Below are 23,079 nucleotides of genomic sequence, written 5' to 3'. Positions count from 1 at the left end.
GTGAACACTGCCACCTAGTGGTTCCTTTATCTGCAGATTGTTAATGCATGAAGAATCACTACTGATAATCAGATCAAGAGTATTACTCCCTCTAGTTGCCTCCCGAACATGCTGATGTAGAAAACAATCGTCCAATAAATTCACAAAAGCCTTGCTAGCGTGTGAGTGACCAACCCACAAATTTCAGTCAATATCTGGGAAATTAAAATCTCCCATTATAAGACTCTCTGATTTACTGGCCCACTATTTCCCTGTACAATTTCTTATTATACTCATCAGAGTCATTAGACCTATAACACACTCCTATTCTCAATTTTGATCTCCCAATGCTTATGTCACACCAAACTGACTCGACACTGCACTGTCCAGCGATGTCGAATAGCTTCACTTCCTTGAATTTTATGTGTTTCTTAACTAATAGCATAACCCCTCCTCCCTTCCTATCCTGTCTATCCTTCCTGTACACATTGTACTCCCCAAATTCCAGTTCTTTGTTCCTTATATCTGTGTGACACCACGTCTCTGATATCCCAACAATATCTGCCTTTGATGTTTTGAGCAATACCTCAAATTCATCAAATTTATTTACCAAACTCCTAGCATTGGTGTATACGCAAGTGTACATGCACCTGTTCCTAATGTTCCTATGTAAGCTTGCTTTCTTGCATCACTTCCCATTACTGCTACTACTACAAAAAAGACTTGCAAGTTAAAACCCAGTCAGAAATAAAATTCCTCATGGAGTAGAAAATTTTGTTTGACTGATTTATACAGAGTGTCTCAAAAATATTGGTATAAACGTTTAGGGGAGGTAGGTAACATCTAAAGGAATGTGAATCACATAGGAACCCATAACCGGAAACGTCACGGGAAAGTAGTAGCAGAGGCACAAAAAGCAGAAATGACACAAGACAGTAATTAGTGGCAAACATTTATTTGACATAATATTAACAATGGAGTACGAAATGGATGCATTTCATGATGTTACAACAGATGCTCGAAGGTTCCACTATGAGGCGCGATGCATGCGTGACACTGACGCAGCATGGATTGGTAGACACTGTCAAACACACCTGGAGTTTCTTTGACAGTAGCAGAAGCGCAGACAAGTCTCGCCACAAGATCCATTTTCGTCTCCACAGGCGATTTATACACAATAGATTTCAGGGCTCCCCACAGAATGAAATCAAGGTTTGATAAATCAGGTGAGTGTGGGGGCCAGGCAACAGGTCCACCACGGCCAATCCATCGATGCCCAAAACGCCTGTTCAAATGGTCACGAACACACCTTCCATAATGGGCAGGCGCCCCGTCATGTTGAAACCAAATGTTGTGTCTCACATTTGCTGGAACATCGTCAAGTAACCCTGGTAGAACTTGTTCAAGAAAGATCTGATATTTAGCGGAGTTCATGCGGGATGATAACAGCTATGGGCCGACTAAGCAGTCACCGACCATACCTGCCCACACATTTATTGCGAAGCGATGTTGTGCCGCATGGGGGTGCACACCGTGTGGGTTGTCGTGAGCCCACACATGAGCATTGTGCTGATTGAATAAGCCTTCCCGAGTAAAATAAGCCTCATCCGTGAACAAAACATAGGCTGGAAAATTCAAGTCTTGAACACTTTCTTGGAGAAACCGTTTACCGACTTACAGTGACGTTTCCAGTTATGGGCTACTATGCAATTCACATTCCTTTAGGTGTTACCTACCTCCATTAAATGTTTGTACCAATATTTTTGAGACATCCTGTATGTATGTACGTACAAAGGGTACTAGGAAAGTTTTGCAATACAGCTTTGTTTATTTAATTTTTTCAAAGTAATTTCCTCTACATTCAATACACCTCTCCATCCTCCGAAACCAATCTTTAAACCAGTTCTGCCAAGTTTCACTAGGGAGTAAAGCGCACTCGTTGTCCCAAGCCCGTAGAAGGTCCTCATCACTGGAAAACCGCCTCCCTTTTAGCTTCATTTTCACATGCGGGAACAGTGCAAAGTCGCAGGGAGCAAGGTCTGGACTGTAGGGAGGGTGCTCGAGAAGTTTCAGTCCTGTCGTGGTCAAATATTCGGTGCAGGCTTTGGCGCGGTGAGCTGCAGCATTATCGTGATGGAGGTACCAGGTGTCCATTCTTGACTTTGGCCGCAGGTTCTTCATAGATCCAATGACTTTAGGCAGGCATTGTTCAGTATACCACTTAGCTGTGACTGTCTTCTGCGTGTCCAAAACGACACGTTCCACAATTCCACTCGATTTGAAAAATACAGCTATCATTTTCTTCTTTACAGATCGGGATTTTCTGACAATTACGGGTGTGTCGTCATCATCAAAGACCCAAACTTTGTTTTGAGCCTTGGTCGGCAGATCGTAATAGTACAGCCAAGTCTCGTCACCTGTCACGATGTTGTTCACATACCGAGATTGTCCCGTATCAAACTTTTTTAACATCTCCCGGCACCAAGTCACACGTCGTGTCATCTGCTCTTCAGTCAGTTGATGCGGCACCCAGAGAGAACAAAGTTTCTTCACGTGCAAATGATCTTGCAGAATCGAACGAATTGCTGGTGCATTTAGGCCCAAAGTATCCTCTATCTGTTGGTAGGTCACTCGCCTGTTTTCGTCAAGCATTTTCCTCACAGCAGTAATGTTTTCCTCCGTAACTGACGTTCGTGGCCTTCCCGGCCTCTCAGAATCCTCCAGAGTGAAATTTCCCCTTTGGAATTCTCTATACCACCTGAATATCGTTGTACGATGTGGACAATCATCATCTAGTGCAAGAGTCATTTCTTCTAAGCACTGGTCTATGGTTAAACCATGCACGAAATTATACCGCAAAACTGTCCTTATCTCATTTCGTGACCACGATGCCATCGCAAGCACTTTACACTCTCACTACTAATGAATAACTGAGCCCATCGACTTGGCACGGTGGCTACTATGCACGTATGAACATGTCTCAACATGCAGCAACAAGCAGCTTCCTGTGATTTATTGTTGCGTCATATTGCAAAACTTTCCTAGTACCCTTTGTGTATATATATATATATATATATATATATATATATATATATATATACAGGGTGTCTCAAAAGGATGTATCAAAAGGATGTAGGGAAAAGGATGTATTATCCCTTTTTATAAGACAAAGTTGATACTGCATTTAGAATATCATATTCAGGTCTAGAGACTATGCGTGAAGACATTCTAGTAAGTGTTCAGTGAACGGCATCTAGACTGGTTAGGAGGGTGCAAATTGATGTCCATATGAAGAATGGTTTAGAAAGTGCAGACTTGCAAATGTGGTTACTAGACATCTTAGGGAAACCTAACAAAAGTATATATGACCCTGGGAATCAGTAAAATTAATGAGGGAGGTATATTTTCACTAGCAAAAAAAGAGAACTGGAAGACACAATTTTGGAGGGTAACAGAAGGATGGATCTCACGAAGTTTACATTTGGGCAGTGTGTTGTGGACCACTGGAACGAACTACTTGCAACATTAGCTGAGGTTGATAGTTTGATCAAGTTCAAAGCAGAATTGGATAGGCACTTTTTGGTGATAGGGAGGTGTGAATGATATTTTTTTTTTTTTGGAAAATGCAGAAAAAAAGCACACTCCTTCCCCCATATCATTCAGCCATTATAATGCTATTTCAAAAAACTTTAGAAAAAGCACAATACAAACGCAATAATAATAAGTTTAATTACTCGAAAAAGCTTATTAAAGTGAAAAGTTTATTATAGAGGAATTAAATATTCCTACTTGCTTAACATTTCCAAATAAACAGATGCAGACTTCATCTTTTCTTGATTCTTCTTGATAACAGGTAAAATATCCTTGCGAACCTTTGTCAAGTCTGACACTGTAAGGAATGAAAGCTTCAAATAGGCTCTTTTTAAGCCTATTAAATGATTAGGCTAAAATAAATTTAAAAAAAAGGAGTAAATATAAATCAATAAATATAATCAGTAAAGAATTATATGCTATCTTTTTTCTACATTTATTCAACAACACTAGGAAATATTCTGCATTGCTGATATGTCTAAATTCCTTTTAAACCAATCCAAAAAGAAATTAATCAATGATAAAGATAATGCAATTCAAAAGATACTTAACTATACTTCTCAGCTTATTATATCTTTTGTTTGCTATATTTGACAGATTTAAATATTTGCCATAAGAAAGTAAAGTAAAAACTAATCAAGTCTCTGTATCCATAATAACAAACCCTCTTATAACAACAAATTCACCCATTTTTCTTTTACAAAAGATTTAAACTGCAATTTTTAAGCCATCCCAAAAATACATTCAAAATTTATCTGAAATCACATTTTGCAATTATAAATGAATTACATACTTTGCATATAAACAAAACTGCATAACAGAGTGCTAATAAATATAAGCAGCAAGCAGAAAAAGACTATTAGTAACAAATGTAAATTAAGGGTTAGAATATTTACAGTTAAATGTGAACAGAGCAGTTTAATGTAGCATAAGCAACATAAATCAGACAGCTATCTCACATGCAAATATTCCAAAACTCTAATAAAAACAGCTTTACTTGCACACAACAATGAAGCAATTTTTGTAGAAGGAAAAAAAACAAGGCAACCTGAACTACCTTTAGTCATAAACAAAACAAAGTAAAATTTAAATATAAAATAAGAGAAGAATAAATCAACACGGTAAATATTTGGCAAATTTAGAATTTACTTTCCAAGAAACTACTTAATTTTGTCTACATACAATGCAGACTATAAAACAAGATGGAAGGGGGGCAGGACCAAGTAATGGCAAAACAGTACTAACTCCTTTCTATTTTGGATATACAGACAGCAATGGTCTAACAGCAACAATTAACTAACAACATTACAACAAGTAACACAGAACAGTATTTTGAATGTAAGCAGTAATTCCTGCATAACTGTTCTCTTCGCTTGTACATATCTGAAAAGATTTATAATTTGGAATGTTCACCTCTGCATTGATGGAAATGCCACCTGCTATGTTTATGAGACTCTTTGTAGGACTGAATGACTCTGTAAACATATGGCATTTTATTCAGCTGGCAAATCCCTAACCTCTCCCTCTGTGGATGGCCAACTTATTACTCATTTAAGTGATTCTGTTGGAATTGAGGAGGCTTTCATCCTGTGGTGGATCGACAATGGCTCAAGATGACGATTTGAATTACATTTATTTAATAGTTCAGGTCCATATAATCATCTGTAGTTTAATGATTTTTCCTATTTTTCTCATTTAAAGAAAGATTTTACCGTATGTCCAATTCTTAATTCCTTATGAATAAGAATGGCTACCACTCCATAAGTTAAACACAAACAATGGATTTAAGATGGGAATATTTGCTGATGCTATTGAGGCAGTGTTAGGCAGATTAGAAATTTGATATCTTTTTTTTTGGAGGGGAGGGTAAAATGCTAATGGTTTAAGAGAAGCCATAAGCAAAGATGAAATTGATTCTTACACTGCTTCTACTAGGACACAAAGCAGTCAAAAAAACAAAGTGTAGGAGATTATAAGGGCTGTGGGTGGCCCTCATGGTACAAGCAATTACATGGGATTGTTAGTTACTAGGAGCAAAAACAGATGCTTGTACACTAATGCTAGGAGTATAGTAAATAAATTTGAAGAATCTGAAGTACTAGTTAAGTCATGAAATGTTTACCCTGTAGAGATATCAGAAACATGTGCCACTCAGATACAGAGGATGCCAAATTTGAATAAAAAGAAAAGTTTACAGAAAGGCAGAAGAGGGAATTACACCTGGTTGACATACGTGGACATTGTAATCAATAGTTATGCCAGTTTGGTGTGACATAAGCATTGGAAAAACAAAAGTGATGGAAGGGGTTGTTATAGGCAAATTGACTATGATGAGAATTATGAAAATCTACACAGACAACAGAGTGGGCCAGTAAATCAGAATGTCTTATGATGGGGAACTTTAGCTTTCCAGATATTAACCGGAACTTGTGGGCTGGTCACTCACAATAAGCAGAAACTTTCAGAATTTACTGAATGATTGCTTTCTACGATAGCATGTTAGAGAAGCAACAAGATAAAGCAATCCTCTTGATCTTATTATCAGCTGTGACTCCTCATACATTAAGATTCTGAAGATAAAGAATGACTAGGTGGCACTGATCACAGTACTGATGTGGGATTTACATAAAGCTGTAACTACCCAACAGTAAAGGAAAGGGATTTTTCTTAAAGGTGACAATGGTCTTAGTTTTTGAATTCTATTCAGTGGATCAGTGAAACCAGCTTAAAATGTTATCAAATGCAAACTTAAAATGGGAAACATTCAAAAGTAAGTGCAGAAGTCACAAAGCTTTTCATGCCAACTACTGTTCAAGATTTAAACTAAATGTATGTCACATGAACTGATACATGGGATGATCATAAATTATCTGGGGGGACACAGAAACAAAGTAAGTACAAAATAGTCTGAAATCAAATCACAAATGGGGTCAAACATGCTAAGGCATATACAAGAAGTCTTTGGCTGGGAATGCAATGAAAGGTAGTAAAGAGTTATTTGTTTATGTTAACACTAAAAAGAGAGGAATGAACCACATTGGTCCAACAGATATGAATGACATAACTATTGATGAGACTGTTCTAATTGCTGACAAATTGAATAAATATTTTGCATCTACATCCGGACATGAAGTGTTTAAGAGATTGGCATACTAGAAGTACACCAACTTATAACTGAGAGCTGAATGATTTTGTGATAACTGAAAAGAAAATGGAAGAGAAACTGTTGAAGACTGAACAAAGCACCTGAAGCTAATGAGATCTATCAAATTATATTAAGAGAAGCTGCAAAAAAGATAAACAGACCTTTCACCATAATTTTGAAACATTCTTGAATTCAGGGAAAGTCTCTCAAAATCAATCATTAAAGACATTTGTGCAAATGTCTCTCCTGTTCACAAAGGGAGGTACAAAGGGTAAAATGGGTAATTACAGTCCTGTTAGATTAACTTCTGTTCCAGGAAAAATGAGTCACTGGTTAAAGAAGTAATGCAAGACCATATAAACAGGAATGGAGTTATACTGCAGTCAGAGCATGGAATTGTACATGGGCAATCTTCTCTGATTAGATACTATGATGCAGTGACAAAGAAACTCAATCAAAAAATAATTTTGACATCTTATACTTAGATTTCAGAAAAGCTTTTGATAATGTATCACACATAAAAGGCTGCCACAGAAATTGAAGCAATGTGGCATTTTTGCAAGTTACTGTTATGGATATAGGGATGGCTGAGTGGGAGAAGACAAAGTGTGGTTATCAATGGGCACTGCACTTATTATCACTGAATAACACTAATAACATTACCGGAGCCCCCAAGGTTCAGTGCTAAGCCCATTGTTGTTTTCAGTATTTTTTAATAATACTGATGAAGGCAGATCAGGCTTAATATCCAAAGATTGGCAGAGTGATTAATGACAATAATCAACATACATTACAGAAAAAAATAAAAAAATTCTAGGAAGATTACTCTTACCAAGAAAGACTTCAGTTCTGCAAACTGCACTGTCTCAAAACCAGACCTGCAAGGCAATCTGATTGATGTGTTTAACAGGTTGACTGCCAAATATGAGTTAACTCGGATTGGTATGACTTGCCTTTCAGGCACAGCTACGAGTATATCTGTAGCAAATGCGTGCAACTGATGGACAGTGGGCTTCTGGGATAAGAATGAAAAATCAACGTCATCAGAAAAATGTGAACTAGTCGTCGAGAAGGATACTCATTCAACACAATCTTTTCCCAATTGAGGAGATACGGTTTCAACATCTCTGCTAGCTAGTTTTGAGGTCTGAGGACCCCACAGAAATTATGGTAATACGGATCTCTCCAATAGCATAACATTGCTCTTCAGGTCTATCATCTCGTTTTTCAACAAGCTCATTTCCTTTCTAATTTCCTCGTTCTGTGCACGAAGCTCTTGGTTTATACTGAGAAAATTTATTCACAAAAAAAAATTTACAAATACATAAAGAAAAGTATATTACTAAAACTCACGATAATATTATAGTGTTTATTTGTGACATTTCTTGAAACATTCTTCTACACAAAGAGCAGGCTTTTCTTGGCACACTGGACAATAATAGCGTGTTTCTCAGCATTTTTTATTTCCAGTACATACTCGACAAGGTTTAGTCGGGCGTGCTTTTTTTTCGAGGTGGTATAGCCTCTAAATAATGAATGTTGCGTTCAGACCTAATCTTCTTTGGAACGTTTAGAATTTTTTCTCCATTCTAAGATTCAATGAATGTTTCTCTGAATTTTAGAGATTTTATGGTGGAACCTGTAACTTGACAGAAAAGGATGTTATGTATATAAAAGAAGAAGAACTTTTTATTACATACAAAAGGCACACACCGTACACAATACCCTTCATGGCTACAAGCCAGGGGATTTACAGTAAAGGCTAATATAATCAAGGATAAGATAGCAGAAAAAACAATATTATTATTAATTATAAAAGTGCAGGATTAAACACTGGAGAAAACAAATTGCAAATTTACGTATGAAAATATATACACAACAGCATGTTATCAAGTTAAATTATTCTCCAGGGAGCAGTCCTTTTACAGTTCTGGAGTCATCTGAGCAGGAGCAGAAAGTTGGAACAATGTAGTGAGGGATCCATGGCAGTGATGGACAGGTCCTCGGAAGCAGGTTCTAATGTACTGTGACGTGATCCTGAAAAGGAAGTTGATGGAGTAAGTTCTGCCTATGTTTTTTATCCAATGTGAACTTGTAGAGGTCACCATCCAAGGAGTGTATGTACTGCAGCATTTGCATGGGTAAGAACCAATCAGATAACTTTAACCAATTTAGGGTGGCCTGAAGGCTTGGTACTGGGATTCTCCATCCGCAGTTAGCCCAGAAGTCTGGTTCCGAAATAATGCCAACCATCATTTTTACAACAAAGACAAGTCTTCTCTCACGGATAATGGCAGATCTCTGATGTTTAAAGCTGCCACCATCTGGGTGGTCCTTGGTACGTGGGGTAAGCCAAAATTTCCATATGGCCCACTTCAATAGCCAAAATTCGCCCACAAAAATCCATCTCAGATGCGTTGCGGCAGTTGAGGTCCAGATTTCTGCATCATAAAGTATGACCGGATAGACACATGTCTTAATATATCTGCACCCAATGGCCTGGTCATGGACATGCATAAGTTGTTGCTTAAGCATCAACCAGAGTCAACAGAACTTTATTTGCAGGTGGTCTATATGTGGTAGAAAGAAGATCTTCTGGTCAAAAATATTCAAAACTATTCGACTTCTCAGGATTGATGTGAAGGCCTTCCTCTCCGGCCGAAACCGGAGAGGAAGGCCTCAAGGTACTGGATTTTCTGTATGATTAAGGCATTTGTGTAGTCAGCAGTGTCTCAAGGGTTGATAGCAGTGAACAGCTTTATATCATCAGCGAAGGTGATATCAGTTCGGCCAGTCACAAAAGGCAGAAAAACAGCTGAGAACAAGATACCAGAGAGGATCCCACCCTGTGGGACTCCAGCTGTAATAGTTCTGGTGTAGCACTAATTGGCACCACGAACAATAATGGTCCTGTACTCAAGCATTGTCTGAATAAACGAGAACACATCTCCATCAATGAGGTAGTACTCACGTAGTAGCCTTGCCAACGTGTGAACGGATACGGAATCAAAAGCTGCCAGGACGCCGATATAAGTAACGGTCATTTCCGAACCGTGCTCAAATGCCTCGAGGATCTTGGTAGCAGTGGTGACTAGATTTGTAGCGGTGGATCTTAACGGGTGGCATAGTATAGTGTATAGTGTGTTTAGGGTCTAACGGCACCAGGGGTTTCCCCCATCTCCGCATAGTATACATTGTGGTGTGATACAGAACACTGTAGAGGCCAGAGGTTTAAAAGTGTATGGATATTGTGGTGTGTAATGTTTTGTACCGTTGTTCATCTGGTCTTTTAGCCGTTTGGTCTCAAATGAGACCCACCGTTGCCCACACTATACCTCGTGGAGGCAGACCAGGTACACCAGTATTTTAGAAATTTACTATTTACTCTGGCAGGTCCTGCCACCTAATTTCCTGAGATTTCAGTGGATAGGACCTAAAAAAAAAAAAAAAAAAGTGGAGAGGGGGAAGAAACGCTAGAAATTGGGTCAGGCCGAAAGAGATATAAGTTATACGGGTTAGAGTTCATTTTTTTTTTTTTTTTTAATTTTAGTGTGGGGCTTGTGTAGTTTTGGCAAGGGTCAAACGCTAGTAGCAAGATAGCTAGAGAGGGAAGGGAGACTGAAGACTGGGGGGTGAAAGGCAGAAATATGGGGTCAATAGTGAAGATAACCCCAAAAGTCAGCGGGGCAGGCCCATGCCTCACCAGGTGAAGATAGGGGATGACAGGGGGGAGGGTACAGAGTAACCATCCCCTGCCAAGGGAAGGGAAAGAAAGTGAACCAAGTGAGGGTACCCGGTTCAGGTCGCCTAACGATGTTTCGGCAGCAAACTGCATATTGTCTTTGTCAGGTCTTCGTATGCCATTCCTGGGACATATTGTCCCATCTGTGTGAGTGGTCAAGTCCAGATAATGACTCCAGTTTAAGCCAGTGGTCAGATCCAGGTTAAGTTAATGATTAGTTTTCCAGATTGTAGTTGTTAGGTTTTTGTTTGGTTGACAGATCTAAGGATCTTTATTATGGATAACGAGTGGTTAGTTTGTGGGAAAATTCCTGCTAAGGTTGTGGGTATGTTCTTCTTCTAGTAAAAAGATCCTGCGCAAACTGCGTTAAGGCTTTATAATTGTCCTCGCTCTCCAGGAGATATTGTTCTTGGTTTATTGGCGAGAAACGTATTCTAGTTATTAAGAGGCAGCGGAGGTCTTCGTATAGTTGGCAGTGGTGCATGAGGTGCTCCCACGTCTCTGGCTGTCCACAGTGGCAGAGAGGGGTATCACTCAATCCGAAACTGGAGAGTTTTGCTCTTATTGCGCCATGTCCCGTGAGCAGGTAAGATGTCAGCAGTCCCGGTGAAAACCAGTTTGGGCTTTTGGGAAACACTAGTTGATTATCCGGTATGAATCTTCGGGTGACTTCCCCTTTTGTCGAAGTCGTCCAGCGGGTTTGCCAGGCCTGCTGTAGGTGGGTGAGAAGGCATTTTTTCTCGAGTTTACGATCGTTCGCCGGATCAGTTGTATAGTCTAGGCAGGTGATTGCTTTGCCTTTGGATAGTTGATAAAGCAACCCACAGTGGACGGCATAGTGGATCTGCAGTGGCTGATGTGGCATTATTTGGGTGGTTAACGTTTTCAGAAGAGATTTCTCAAATAGCTTTAATAGGCTTGACGCAGAAGAAAACGGACGGAAGTGACAAGGCTTAGAAGCAGAGCATATTTTTGGCAGCAGTCTTACTAGATAGACATGCCATATAGAAGGGAAGAATTTTATTAAATAACGACAGAATGGGATCAACAATAAATGTACTCAGGCATTTCAGCATAAACTGAGGAATCCCATCGGAGCCGGATGCGGCTGTAGGTGCTAAACTATTTACTGCATCTATCAGCTGATATTTGGTGAGTTGAACTAAATTTAAGGGGTCTGTTAAAATCAGATTGATTGGGAATTCCATTGGTGTAGTGGATTCTGGCTGAGCCACGAACCTAGTTATATGGTCAAGCCAACTGCTCAGATTGAGTGAGTCGATGGCATCCTCAGATTTGCTTCTATGGAAGCGCTTCCCCTTATTTATGGTAACCTCTAGGTGAATTTTTATTGCCTCCCTCTTGTTCCTAATAAAAAGTGCCCTAGCTAGCTAGGGAGAAGGCAGTTCTGTCCGAGGGTAAGCCGGAGTTTTACCACCACTTGTGCATGTTTTGTTTGACATGGAAGTTTTCAGAGACATTTGGACTCCGCCAGGCCCTCGAATGCTCTGTAATGGTTAGCTTCTTTGTTGCACCATAGAGAGAGATAGTGGCTATCCATCTTGTCATTAGGTCAATTCCGAGTTCAGAATCGCATTCCTCAAGGACAGTCTATGGGATTGCTTGGGCCGCATAAACACACCTTTCAGGATTGAGGTATTTGGGCGCTGTAATTGTTTTGGTTGTGACTTTCCTTCTGCCAGAAGTGATGGGCAATTCTATTTGCATAGAGAGACTGATGGGGTTATGATAAGACTATGTTGCTTGTCGGGTTTTGGTTAGCTACAGTTTGCTGACGCAAACGTGAGGTCCAATGTGCTCACCCCTCGTGGATGGTGTGCTCACCAGTTTAAGACAGAATATGTTTAGACGCTGACTCAGTCTTCTCTTGAGGCTCCCCAGGGTATTTGGGAGATTGAAATTCCCACATATGACATGCTTCAGTGATGAGTAGAGATGGTTAAGCAGCCAATTGAGGAGTTCATCAACTATTTATGCGTCTGGAACTAGTGGGATATACACTGCGACAATGTCGAGAGAAACGTTTTGGCTGTCATTGTTTTTAGGTTTTAGTGTGACTAGAACTGCCTCGAAAGAATTAGACTGGCTCGATACTGAGTGGATAGAAAATACCTGCTCATTGAACACAATTGCAACTGCTCCTCCCCTGCGATTTTCTCTAGATGTGCACACCATCTGATTGATATCTTGCAGGCCTGCAGGCCAAGTAGAAGAAAGTGTGTCTTCACTGGATCAAGCCATGTTTCTGCAAAGCAAATCACATCCATTGAACTGGACAGCAAGAGCTCCTCAACTTCATTCAATTTGTTCCTCATAGATCGCACATTTTGAAATAGGAGTTGGAATGAAGCTGTTCTCTTGACCTTGACAAGAGATGTACACTGTCTGATCCGTCTGTGATGCGTCGCTGTTTTTTGATATGTTGAAACCATGACAGGGATTGTAAAATTAGGAGATAGAGATGACGGAGATTTTGAGTAGTTTTCAATCACTGTTGAGAGCCCCCTTTCTGTAGGCATGTTAAGGGCGAAATATGGCATTACCTTTTTGCTATGGCCATTCCCATGTAGAGCAGTTCGGTTGCTAATTGGGAATAGAGATACATCGTCTAGTCAGAGTCTGAACTATTGTGGACACCTCTCAGGGGTATATGAGGGTATCGCTTCTTTTCTAGGCACCTCCGTAGCCAGGTGGGAAGGAGCGGCAGTGTGTAGCACACGCTTCTTGATTAGACCGGGGTTCGAGCCCGTGACCACCAAATACGGAGGATGCGGAAAGGTCAGGGAATGACCACCGCATATCCCCGGAGCAATATGGCCTTAGTTGCTAATACTCCTAAAAAAACCAAATAACAAATAACAACAGCTTCTTTTCTACTTCGTGTTTCATAAAACAGCCTGATGATGGTGCCGAAGCGCCATTTGGTACACGTTCCAATCCTTTCAAACTAGCTTCTGTCACAATAGATGCAAAAAGAAGCAAAAGATGTGCTACGAGTGTTCAGTCTCCAAATTTTTAAATCCAACTGGAGTTCCTCAAACAGTACATCAGTGACGAGATTTGCTGACGTGTCCAGGGCCAAACGCGATACAAACAAACTGCTGTGGGAAAGTCAGGGTGATGAACCAACCAGTTTGAAAGGTTGAAGCTTTGAAACTAGTACGGTGCCCTTCCAAGTGTTTTTCTTCCTATTCAAACTGTTTTGACTGGCTATCTTGCACTTGGTAGTCTGGACATTTTCTGGTTTGACACCCAGCACCAAGTTGGTGGCGTGCCTGGTAGTGGTCCAGGTTTATTCAGGGTTAGATGGGGCTTAGAGGGGAACAGGTATCCTGTGTGTTATCAGACACTCAGCCTAAAACACTGATGGATCCAATATCTCTCTATTACAGAAGATTTAGGAGAAGTCCGGTTGGCCTGCCTCCCTAAAATCCACTCATGCACACCTTCTCGATGGTAAGCCCTGTTATGTCACTTAGGTGGCAACGAACGTGTAGAGTGGTTCTCTTCAAGACGCCTGGTCAGCGTGAAGAGGAAAAGACCAAACCCTCCAGCAATGAGAGCACAACAATACAAATGGCCCTCAGTCCCCAGCAGCTTTCACTCTCCCTCTTACGGCAGCGAGAGGATCAGAGTGGAAGCAGAGGGTGCTAAGAATCTCTGGGTACGACCAGGCTGCCATGCACGGAAATTGAACTTGGCCTGTTATAACGTACGATCACTCATCGGTGATGGCAGGATATTAGAGCTGGAAAAGGAATTAGAAAATGTGAATTGGAATATCATCGGTTTGGCTGAAACAAGAAGAAGAAATGAATCACTTATAAGTTTATCAAGTGGAAATCTGCTGTACACCAATGGAAACAGTGAAAGGAGTGAAGGTGGAGTTGGGTTTCTGGTCCATAAAGATTTTAAAAACAACATTTTGGAATTCAAAAGTACATCACCAAGGGTGTCAAGACTAATACTCAAGATTTCTAAGAGGTACAAGCTAAAGATTATAATGATTTATGCACCAACATCGAGCCATGATGATGAAGAGGTTGAAGAAATGTACACTGAAATTGAGAGTCTTCTAGATGAGCAGAAAACCCACTACACTATTATTATGGGGGACTTCAATGCTAAGGTTGGAAAAAGGCAAAACAGCGCAGAAAGAGGAACTATAGGAAATTTTGGAATTAGTGAAAGAAATAAAAGAGGTGAAAGACTTGTGGAATTTGCAGAATCTTAAGGAATGTCAGTAATGAACACTTTTTTCAAGAAAAGGGTGAACAGAAAGTGGACATGGAAGAGTCCAAATGGATTAACAACTAATGAAATCGACTTCATCCTCACTAACAGAAGATATATTGTGACTGATGTTACCATCCTGAATAAGGTAAATGTTGGAAGTGATCACAGAATGGTAAGATGTACACTTGATATAGATGTAGGAAAGGAAAGGAAAAAACTGACTCGAGTAAATAATACAAAGGTCTTTGAGATAACAGAAGAGGAGAAAAAGCAGTATGTACTGGAACTTAAGAACAAGTATGAGCTTCTGCAGACTGCTGAGGACCAAGATATCGACGAGGAATATTACAACTTTTTGAAAGTGATAAAGCCCAAGAAACCTATAGGGAAACAGAAATCCAAAGAAGAAATAATTAGTCAAGAAACACTTGTCATGATGAACCAAAGACGACAAATGAAAAGCAAGAAAAACACTGACAGGGAGAAAATTGAGTATACTGAGTTATGCAGAGCCATTAGAAAGAGACTCAGAGAGGACATAAGAAGATTTAACACAAGAAAAGTAGAACAAAGGATTTAAATCAGCAGCCATGAGCAGTAATACAGAAAGACAAATGATACTGAAACTGAAAAATAGCGATGGTGTACTTATAAACAGCAGAGAAGGCATAATTCAAATAGCAGAAGACTACTATAGAGAATTATACAAGGAGCAAGGGAATGATACCAGCAGTGGGGAAGATGGATTGCAAAGTAGCAACACATACGACATACCCGATAATCTTCCTGATGAGGTAGAACATGCATTGAAGAAAATGAAGAATCGGAAAGCCCCAGGGGAAGATGAAGTTACTGTAGAGTTGTTAAAATTGGGAGGAAGAGACATAACACAAAAACTGGCAAGGCTCTTCACAAAGTGCATTAGAAAAGGTGCGATGCCTAAGCAGTGGAATAATGCAATCATAGTTTTGCTGCATAAGAAAGGAGATAAATCAGAAATTGGAAATTATAGACCAATTAGCTTGTTATCCCATATCTACAAGTTGTTCACAAGGGTCATTACTAACAGATTAGAAAGAATACTTGATGAGAATCAACTGAAAGAGCAAGCTGGCTTTAGGACAGGATTCTGAACTATGGACCACCTTCACGTAATATCACAGCTAATGGAGAAAGCAAATGAATATAAAACACCATTATGCCTGGCATTTGTGGATTATGAAAAGGCATTTGACTCCATACAGCATAAGGCAATGTTTCGGGCACTGGAAAGACAAGGCATATATTATGATTTTGAAGAAAATATATGAGAGTGCTACATCCTTTATTAGACTAGACAAAGACAGTAGCAAATTTAAAATCGAGAAAGGAGTTCGACAAGGAGACACAATATCTCCGAAGCTGTTTACTGATGCAAGGAAGCTTTCAGAAGATTAGACTGGTCGCAGAAAGGAGTCAATGTGAACGGAGAGTACCTAAACCATTTACGATTTGCAGATGACATTGTGGTCATAAGCCACGATCCCAAAGAATTAGAGGAAAATCTTAATCAGTTATGCACAGTTAGTAAGGATTTTGGACTAAAGATGAATATGGCTAAAACAAAAGTAATGATGAACAAGTATGCCACGGAAAGGGAAATAATGATTGAAGGAGCAGTAATTGAAAAGGTGGAGTCATATACTTATCTGGGACAAGTTATTAGCTGTAATAATGATAAATGGCTGGAAGTCAAGAGAAGAATAAATTTTGGATGGATAGCATTCAGGAAATATAGTCACATACTGAAGAGCAATATCCCAGTTTGTCTGAAACGTAAAATAATGAATCAATGTATACTCCCCACCATGACTTATGGAAGTGAAACTTGGGCACTCACCAAAAGAATGGAAGAGAAGCTAAGAACTACACAGCGAAGGATGGAACGAATTATATTGGGAATCAGACTGCTAGATAAGAAGAGAAACACATGGATTAGGCAGCAAACTCAAGTAAAGGACATTCTTATCAAAACTAAAGAACTAAAATGGTCTTGGGCAGGACACATAGCTCGAAGACATGATGACAGATGGACTAAGAAAATAACAGAATGGTACCCAAGAGGAGCTAGAAGAAAACCTGGTAGACCAAAGCGGAGATGGATAGATGAAATTCATGAGTTTTTGAGTAGTAAATGGATGGCCAGTGCTCAAAACAGAAGGAACTGGAAAGTTGCTGGAGAGGCCTTCATCCTGCAGTGGATTGAAAATGGCTGATGATGATGATGATGAGTGAATTCCTGGGTGCAGTTCAAGGGCGTATGATGTGGCATTTTGGTTTCTGTACTGATCAGGGCTTACTTGGTCAGGTGACACATGAACACTGTTTGTTTCCTTGAGCAGGTTTAGCTTGAACATTCTCTGTTATGCTGATAGATAGTAATGGGCGGAGTGTTCATGACTGCGCCTTTTTGTCGGTTTTCCATTTCAACGCCAGAGCTAGTCGTCAAGAAGGATACTCGTTCAACACAATCTTTTCCCAATTGAGGAGATACAGTGTCAACATCTCTGCTAGCTAGTTTTGAGGTCTGAGGAACCCACAGAAATTATGGTAATACGGATCTGTCCAATAGCATAACATTGCTCTTCAGGTCTATCATCTCGTTTTTCAACAAGCTCATTTCCTTTCTAATTTCCTCGTTCTGTGCACGAAGCTCTTGGTTTATACTGAGTAGAGTAGATACACATTCATAAATTTTTCGAAATTTCTCCTCTAATTTGTGCATATACTCTTCAGCCTGCATAGCAACAGGGTAAACAAATTGTGTAAATGCTTCCACTATTATGCTGCCAAGACTATTCAGGTTGCTGAGATGTGAGCTATGTGTCTGTTCACTCAGTGCATCACGGGGATCTGCGTGTATGGAGCAGCTACGACCGGCATTTTGGCAGTTGTCAGGACAGATACAAGAACAAAACGTTTTGTTTATAATATTTATAATAGCAGTGTCGGGCTGCATTTGGTGGCATGACCCACCAAATGACCCACCCTTACCATCGTTGGGTGGGTCATTTGTCCGGTCTCGCTCATATTCCAAATGAAGTCTAACTTCCTGATCCAAATTACTTTCTTTATTCTCCAAGTCATTGTTTTGCATATCAGTGAAACGGTGACGGGGTTACGGAATTGCCCTCTTCCAAAGTATTAAATTTTCTACGGATGCATTATCTTCTCTTCATGGGGGTAAGGGGGGTATCATCCTTCCTATTGGCCGTTGCTGTGGTTCCTATTTGTTTACTCTTTACACAACAATTTCCCAGAAACCCTTTCCTTCTGCTCAATGACAAGCAAGAAAGGCACGAATACCCCGAGAATATTCTGTGCATTGATTTGCTGCAAATTAAAGTTTCATCTGCAGAAGTATGACAAAGGACATACATCCCAGCGGTTACTGAGAGTGTTGTGTTCTTAGTCTGAGTCATTATTGCCGTTAGCAAGCAGCTCCCTGTTATTGCTGAATTAAAAGATTAAAAGAATAGAGTCCCTGAGGAAGGGTAGCGGCCATTTTCGACTCCTGAGGCTAACTAGTCAAATAGCTCTATGCATGCAGGATCAACGATAACCTTGAAACAAGGTCAGGCGGTTTTATGGCCAACGTCCATAGTTCAATTACTGTTAATATAAAAATATTAATAAATAATTACCTGATTAAGGCACAGGTCAAAGAAGAGTACCACTATGTAACTGGTATCCTTAGGATCATGTAGATTGGTTCGGAGAACTCAGTCTCTGGGTATATTATTATAATACCTGGTATTATATACCTCTGGGTATATTATTAATGTGCTGAATAATATGAGGGCATTTGATCCGATCGATCTATGCCGTACATTCCGCTATTGTAATCTCGAATTATGTTGGGGTTTATCGAAATTTTTCCATTCCGGTTACGTACCTCGATCATTTCAACGTGTTTGTTAGAAATAGTGAGAGCTTCTCTTTTATCCCTCCACTTACAAACTACAACAGGGCCATTTTATTGCCATGCAACTTCTCCTTTCTTCAATTTTCTCATCACCAGATCTTTTGTATTTTCTTTTCTGTTGTTGAGTAATGTTCCACATACATAAGTTTTTCGAGCAGACAACAATTTCGTCAAAGCAACAGAATTATAAAAATTGTCTATATACACTATAAATCCTTTATCTAAGTAGTCCTCAAGCAAGTATAGCACAACTTCAGCAGTATGACCTATGTTTTGTTCAGTTTCTTCTGATTTACCTGAGTAAATTTTATTTTCATAACAAGGCCGTTGAACTCGCATAGTTCATAATGTTTGATTCCGAATTTGTGCTTTTTATTTTTTATGTACTGGCAGAAATTCAGTCTCCCATGCCACATCATCGACTCGTCAATACAGATGTTTTTATTCGGTACGTAATTATTGCGCATAACACTATGGAAATGATTCAAAATCGGTCTTGTATAGCCTGTCAGAGGATTGTAATGAGTTATCTGCAAAGTGAAAATATCGTAATATCAACTGGAATCTATTTCGAATCATAAATGATTGCCAAACATAACATTGTAGAATGCACTTGTACTCCAGTAATGCTCTATTGAAGAAAATAACAATGACCCATTTGTAACAAAAGTCCAAGAAACACTTTCATTTCTGAGATGTCAGTGTCCTTCCATTTTGACGACCTGGCATATTTTTGCAATTGTCCACATTTTTCAATTTCTTGCTTAGCATATAAATTAGTTTGTTCCACTAATAATGTAAGAAATTCTTCCAAAAAATATAGGTTTACCAATTTTTGTACGCAAAGTTCTGTTGTGTCCATTTTCAAACCAATGTTCTCTTCAAAAATAAATTGTGGAGGATCTTGTGCTATTTCATTCCACAAATTATTATCATTATTTGACATACTTGCCTGTGGAGAATTAGGATTATCTTCAGGCTGGGAGCTGGCTTCACCTTCACTATCCTCACTTGAATCGTTAGAAGGTTCGTAATTTTCACTGTCAGAGCCGGAACCATATGGCTCGTCAAAAATCTCTTCAAATTCCAAGTCACTCACATTAGCATACAGCTCAAGCTCTTCTTCAGTCAGTGGTCTCTTCTTATCCACGTTTTAGGTTCTTTTGGGTTTTTTTTAGAAACACGTAACAAATTACTAAATACAACGTACATACACGGCACAGTCTATGTCACTACTACGGATTTCCACACAGTACTGGCTCATATACGGCGAATTCTACAGGTAACAATATGTCTCAAGTTAACTCATAGTTGCCTGCCGCGAGGAATTTTCTATTACTCACGCCATCTACGAGATAATTCGAGAAGAATTTTTTTACATCGATAAGCTTTTTTTAGGAGTTTTGGTGATGAATATATATTATAATTTAGGTTTTGAATAATTTAACATGCCTAACTCAGATTGGTGTTGGAGACCCATTCACCCAAATAAGCCATAGCAGTCAACATGTTAAAGCTTTGTATTGGTTGAGTAAGCTAAATGCTGATGGCATCCTTCTTCTTGCTCAGACAGCACACAAAGGGACATATTTAAATTGAGGAAGGATGGTAGCATGATACATGTGTAGAAATTTGCTTTCAGCCAGCAGATAGGTGACTGTTGGAACAAACTTCTATCCTGTAGAAGTGGGTAGTTTGAATAATTGTAAGCAAGAATTCTACAAATTATTGGAGGGAATACACAGGTGATAATGGAGGTGTTTTTTTTTTTTTTTTTGTTTGGCTGATACTGTATAAGTATGCTTTCTTGCATTTATTTGCCCCTACTAATACTATTACAGGTATACATGTCAACAAAAATTGTGCAATGTGCAAAACGCATTAATGTATAAATTCATGTCCACAGAAATTTGTGGCACTTGTTAAAAAACAAACTCTGTGTGTAAATAAATAAATAAGCAGCACCAACTGATAGGGTTATGCAGCCAACAGGACTAACATGCGTTCAAAAGATAACAAATGCAAAATATAGAATGAGGGTCATCCCAAAAGTAATATGAACTGTACATGTGCTCCTCACTCCATACACCTGCACAACTGACATTTATCAGGATAATAATTTGAAGTTTAACCTTAACATTAGTGCACTTAAAATAGAGTTCTTGCATTGAATGTTTGTGTAGAAGCATTTATAAAAATGAATGGCGATAATGTTTAGGTCAGATTAGTTTCAAATCAAAGATCTTTTATCAAAACTGAAACATTGTCGTTGAATACCATTGCAAATTGATGAATTGTTGCAAGTACTGTGTTGTGAGTCAACAATAGATTGTAATATAATTTTACATTGGTCTGAAAGGTCTCAGGGTCAGACCAGTGTTGAAGACAAGCAATTCTAAGTCAGACTGAGAACATCTACAGACAACAAATCAGCAGTCATTATTACCACCATTTTAGAGGAAAACAGGTTATGACCTGTGAGTAAATAGCCAACAAATGTGGAATACTGACATCTGTTCACTGAATTTAACTGAATTTAACAAAAGATCAAGGTCCAGTGGGTCGCACAGTAGCTGTCAGACAAGAAATGAGCAAAGAAGAAAAAAAGTGCAATTGAAGTTATTCATTACTGACAAGATGAATAGTTTTAAAAATGCATTTTTGCCAAATGATGAGACATGGCCACATGACTATGAACCTGAACTGAAGTCATAATCAACTCAGTAGAAGCATCCATTATTTCCCTTGCTCCTCTAAATTTCTGAGTGCTGAAACAAATGATCATCATTTGTTTTATCTTTGATTGGTGCTCCACTGATCACATGCCACTTTTGGAAGATCAGTAACTGGAGACTACTATGCAACATTTCATCAGAAATTATGCTCAAAAATTCAACAGATATACCCACAGATGTTGGAAGCTGGTGTGCACACACTCCATAACAATGCAAGGGCTCATATCAGTCTGTATACATCTTGTTTTCACTGATTAGAGGGAAGCACACCTTTACAGTCCTGGTCCTCCCACTTCATAATCCTGATATGAGTCCTTGCAATTATGATCTATTCCCCAAACTCAGAGAGCCATTGCATGGACAAAGATTTCTGTCTTTAGAAATCAGTGCAGCCAACATCTGAGTGCTGCTGCATCAAACAGCTTAACTTTAGCAGATTCAATGCATTCAAAAATTACCTGAGCACTGTAAATCAGTCAAAAAGCACAAAGGAAACTACAATAAAGGTTTAATGTAAATTATGTCATAAAATAAATTCATTTTAAATTAACTTCTTTTGTGAATTACTTTTAGAATAACCCTTTTATTATTACTACTGTTATTAATATTAATTTTAAGCAGTAGATATATCACAGAAAATGAAATGTACACAGTACGTGTACATTGCATTTATAATTTGAAGTATTTTTAAGCCATCAAACTTATCATTATATACAAAATTATCATTAGCATCCAATAGTATAAAAAGTTACCAAATCTAAATCCTCCTTATGAATTATTTCCACAAGAGAAAGACTTCCTGCAAACTTCCTTGTAAGAAAAGAGGCAACCTCCTGTTCAGAAGCTGGCCGTGTTGCAACATAAAAATATGGATTATAACAGCAGGATACTTTGAATCTGCTGCCATCTTCCTGTACAAAGAAATAGTCTACAGCACTCACCAAGCGTTTATCCTCATCCAAAACTTCAGTCTAGATAGCCAAGTAACAAAAATAAACAATATATTGATATTTAATGAAAATTATCACAAAACACCATAAAAATAATGCATGCATTAAAAAAAATTTATATTAAAAATGCTTAAAATCTATGATAAAAAATCAGCACCGATCAATTAATACCAATTTATAAATATATTACCCACAGTTAGCTAATTATAGACAACTAATTTAAAAAAGAATTTGAAAGCTAAATAGAAGATTAATAACTTATATGTATTATAAGTGTATTATAATATGTATTATAATAAAAAATCTATGATAAAAAATCAGTACTGATCAAGAGGGCTTAGAGGGAAACAGGCATTCTGTGTCATCAGACGCTCAGTCTAAAACACTGATCAATCGAATATCTTTCTATTTCAGAAGATTTAGGAGAAGTCCAGTTGACCTGCCTCGCTAAAATCCACTCATGCACACCTTCTCGATGGTAAGCCCTGTTACATCACTTAGGTGGCAATGAACATGTAGAGTGATTCTCTTCAAGACGCTTGGGTCAGCGTAAAGAGGAAAGACCAAACCATCCACAGCACATGACAGCATGAAGAAACAAATGGCCCTTAGTCCCCAGCGACTTTCACTATCCCTCTTACAGTAGCAAGAGGATCGGAGAGGAAGCAGAGGGTGCAAAGAATGTCTGGGTACGACTAGGCAGCCATGCAAGGAAA

The 23,079-nt window shown here is 38.9% G+C and overlaps 1 protein-coding gene across 1 annotated transcript in view; it reads right to left on the bottom strand.

Moving 5' to 3' along the window:
• PolE1 (DNA polymerase epsilon catalytic subunit 1) overlaps positions 1-23,079 on the bottom strand; it is a 650,197-nt gene that overhangs the window by 594,583 nt on the left and 32,535 nt on the right. The window contains 2 exon segments of the mRNA XM_090380641.1: positions 3,769-3,923; positions 22,166-22,384. Of these exon segments, the coding sequence (XP_090236767.1) occupies positions 3,769-3,923; positions 22,166-22,384 (374 nt within the window).

Source organism: Mastigoproctus giganteus, chromosome 9 (assembly GCF_048544385.1).
Source record: "Mastigoproctus giganteus isolate SK-2022 chromosome 9, ASM4854438v1, whole genome shotgun sequence".
NCBI lineage: Eukaryota > Metazoa > Arthropoda > Arachnida > Uropygi > Thelyphonidae > Mastigoproctus > Mastigoproctus giganteus.
This window is presented reverse-complemented; position numbering and strand designations above follow the sequence as displayed.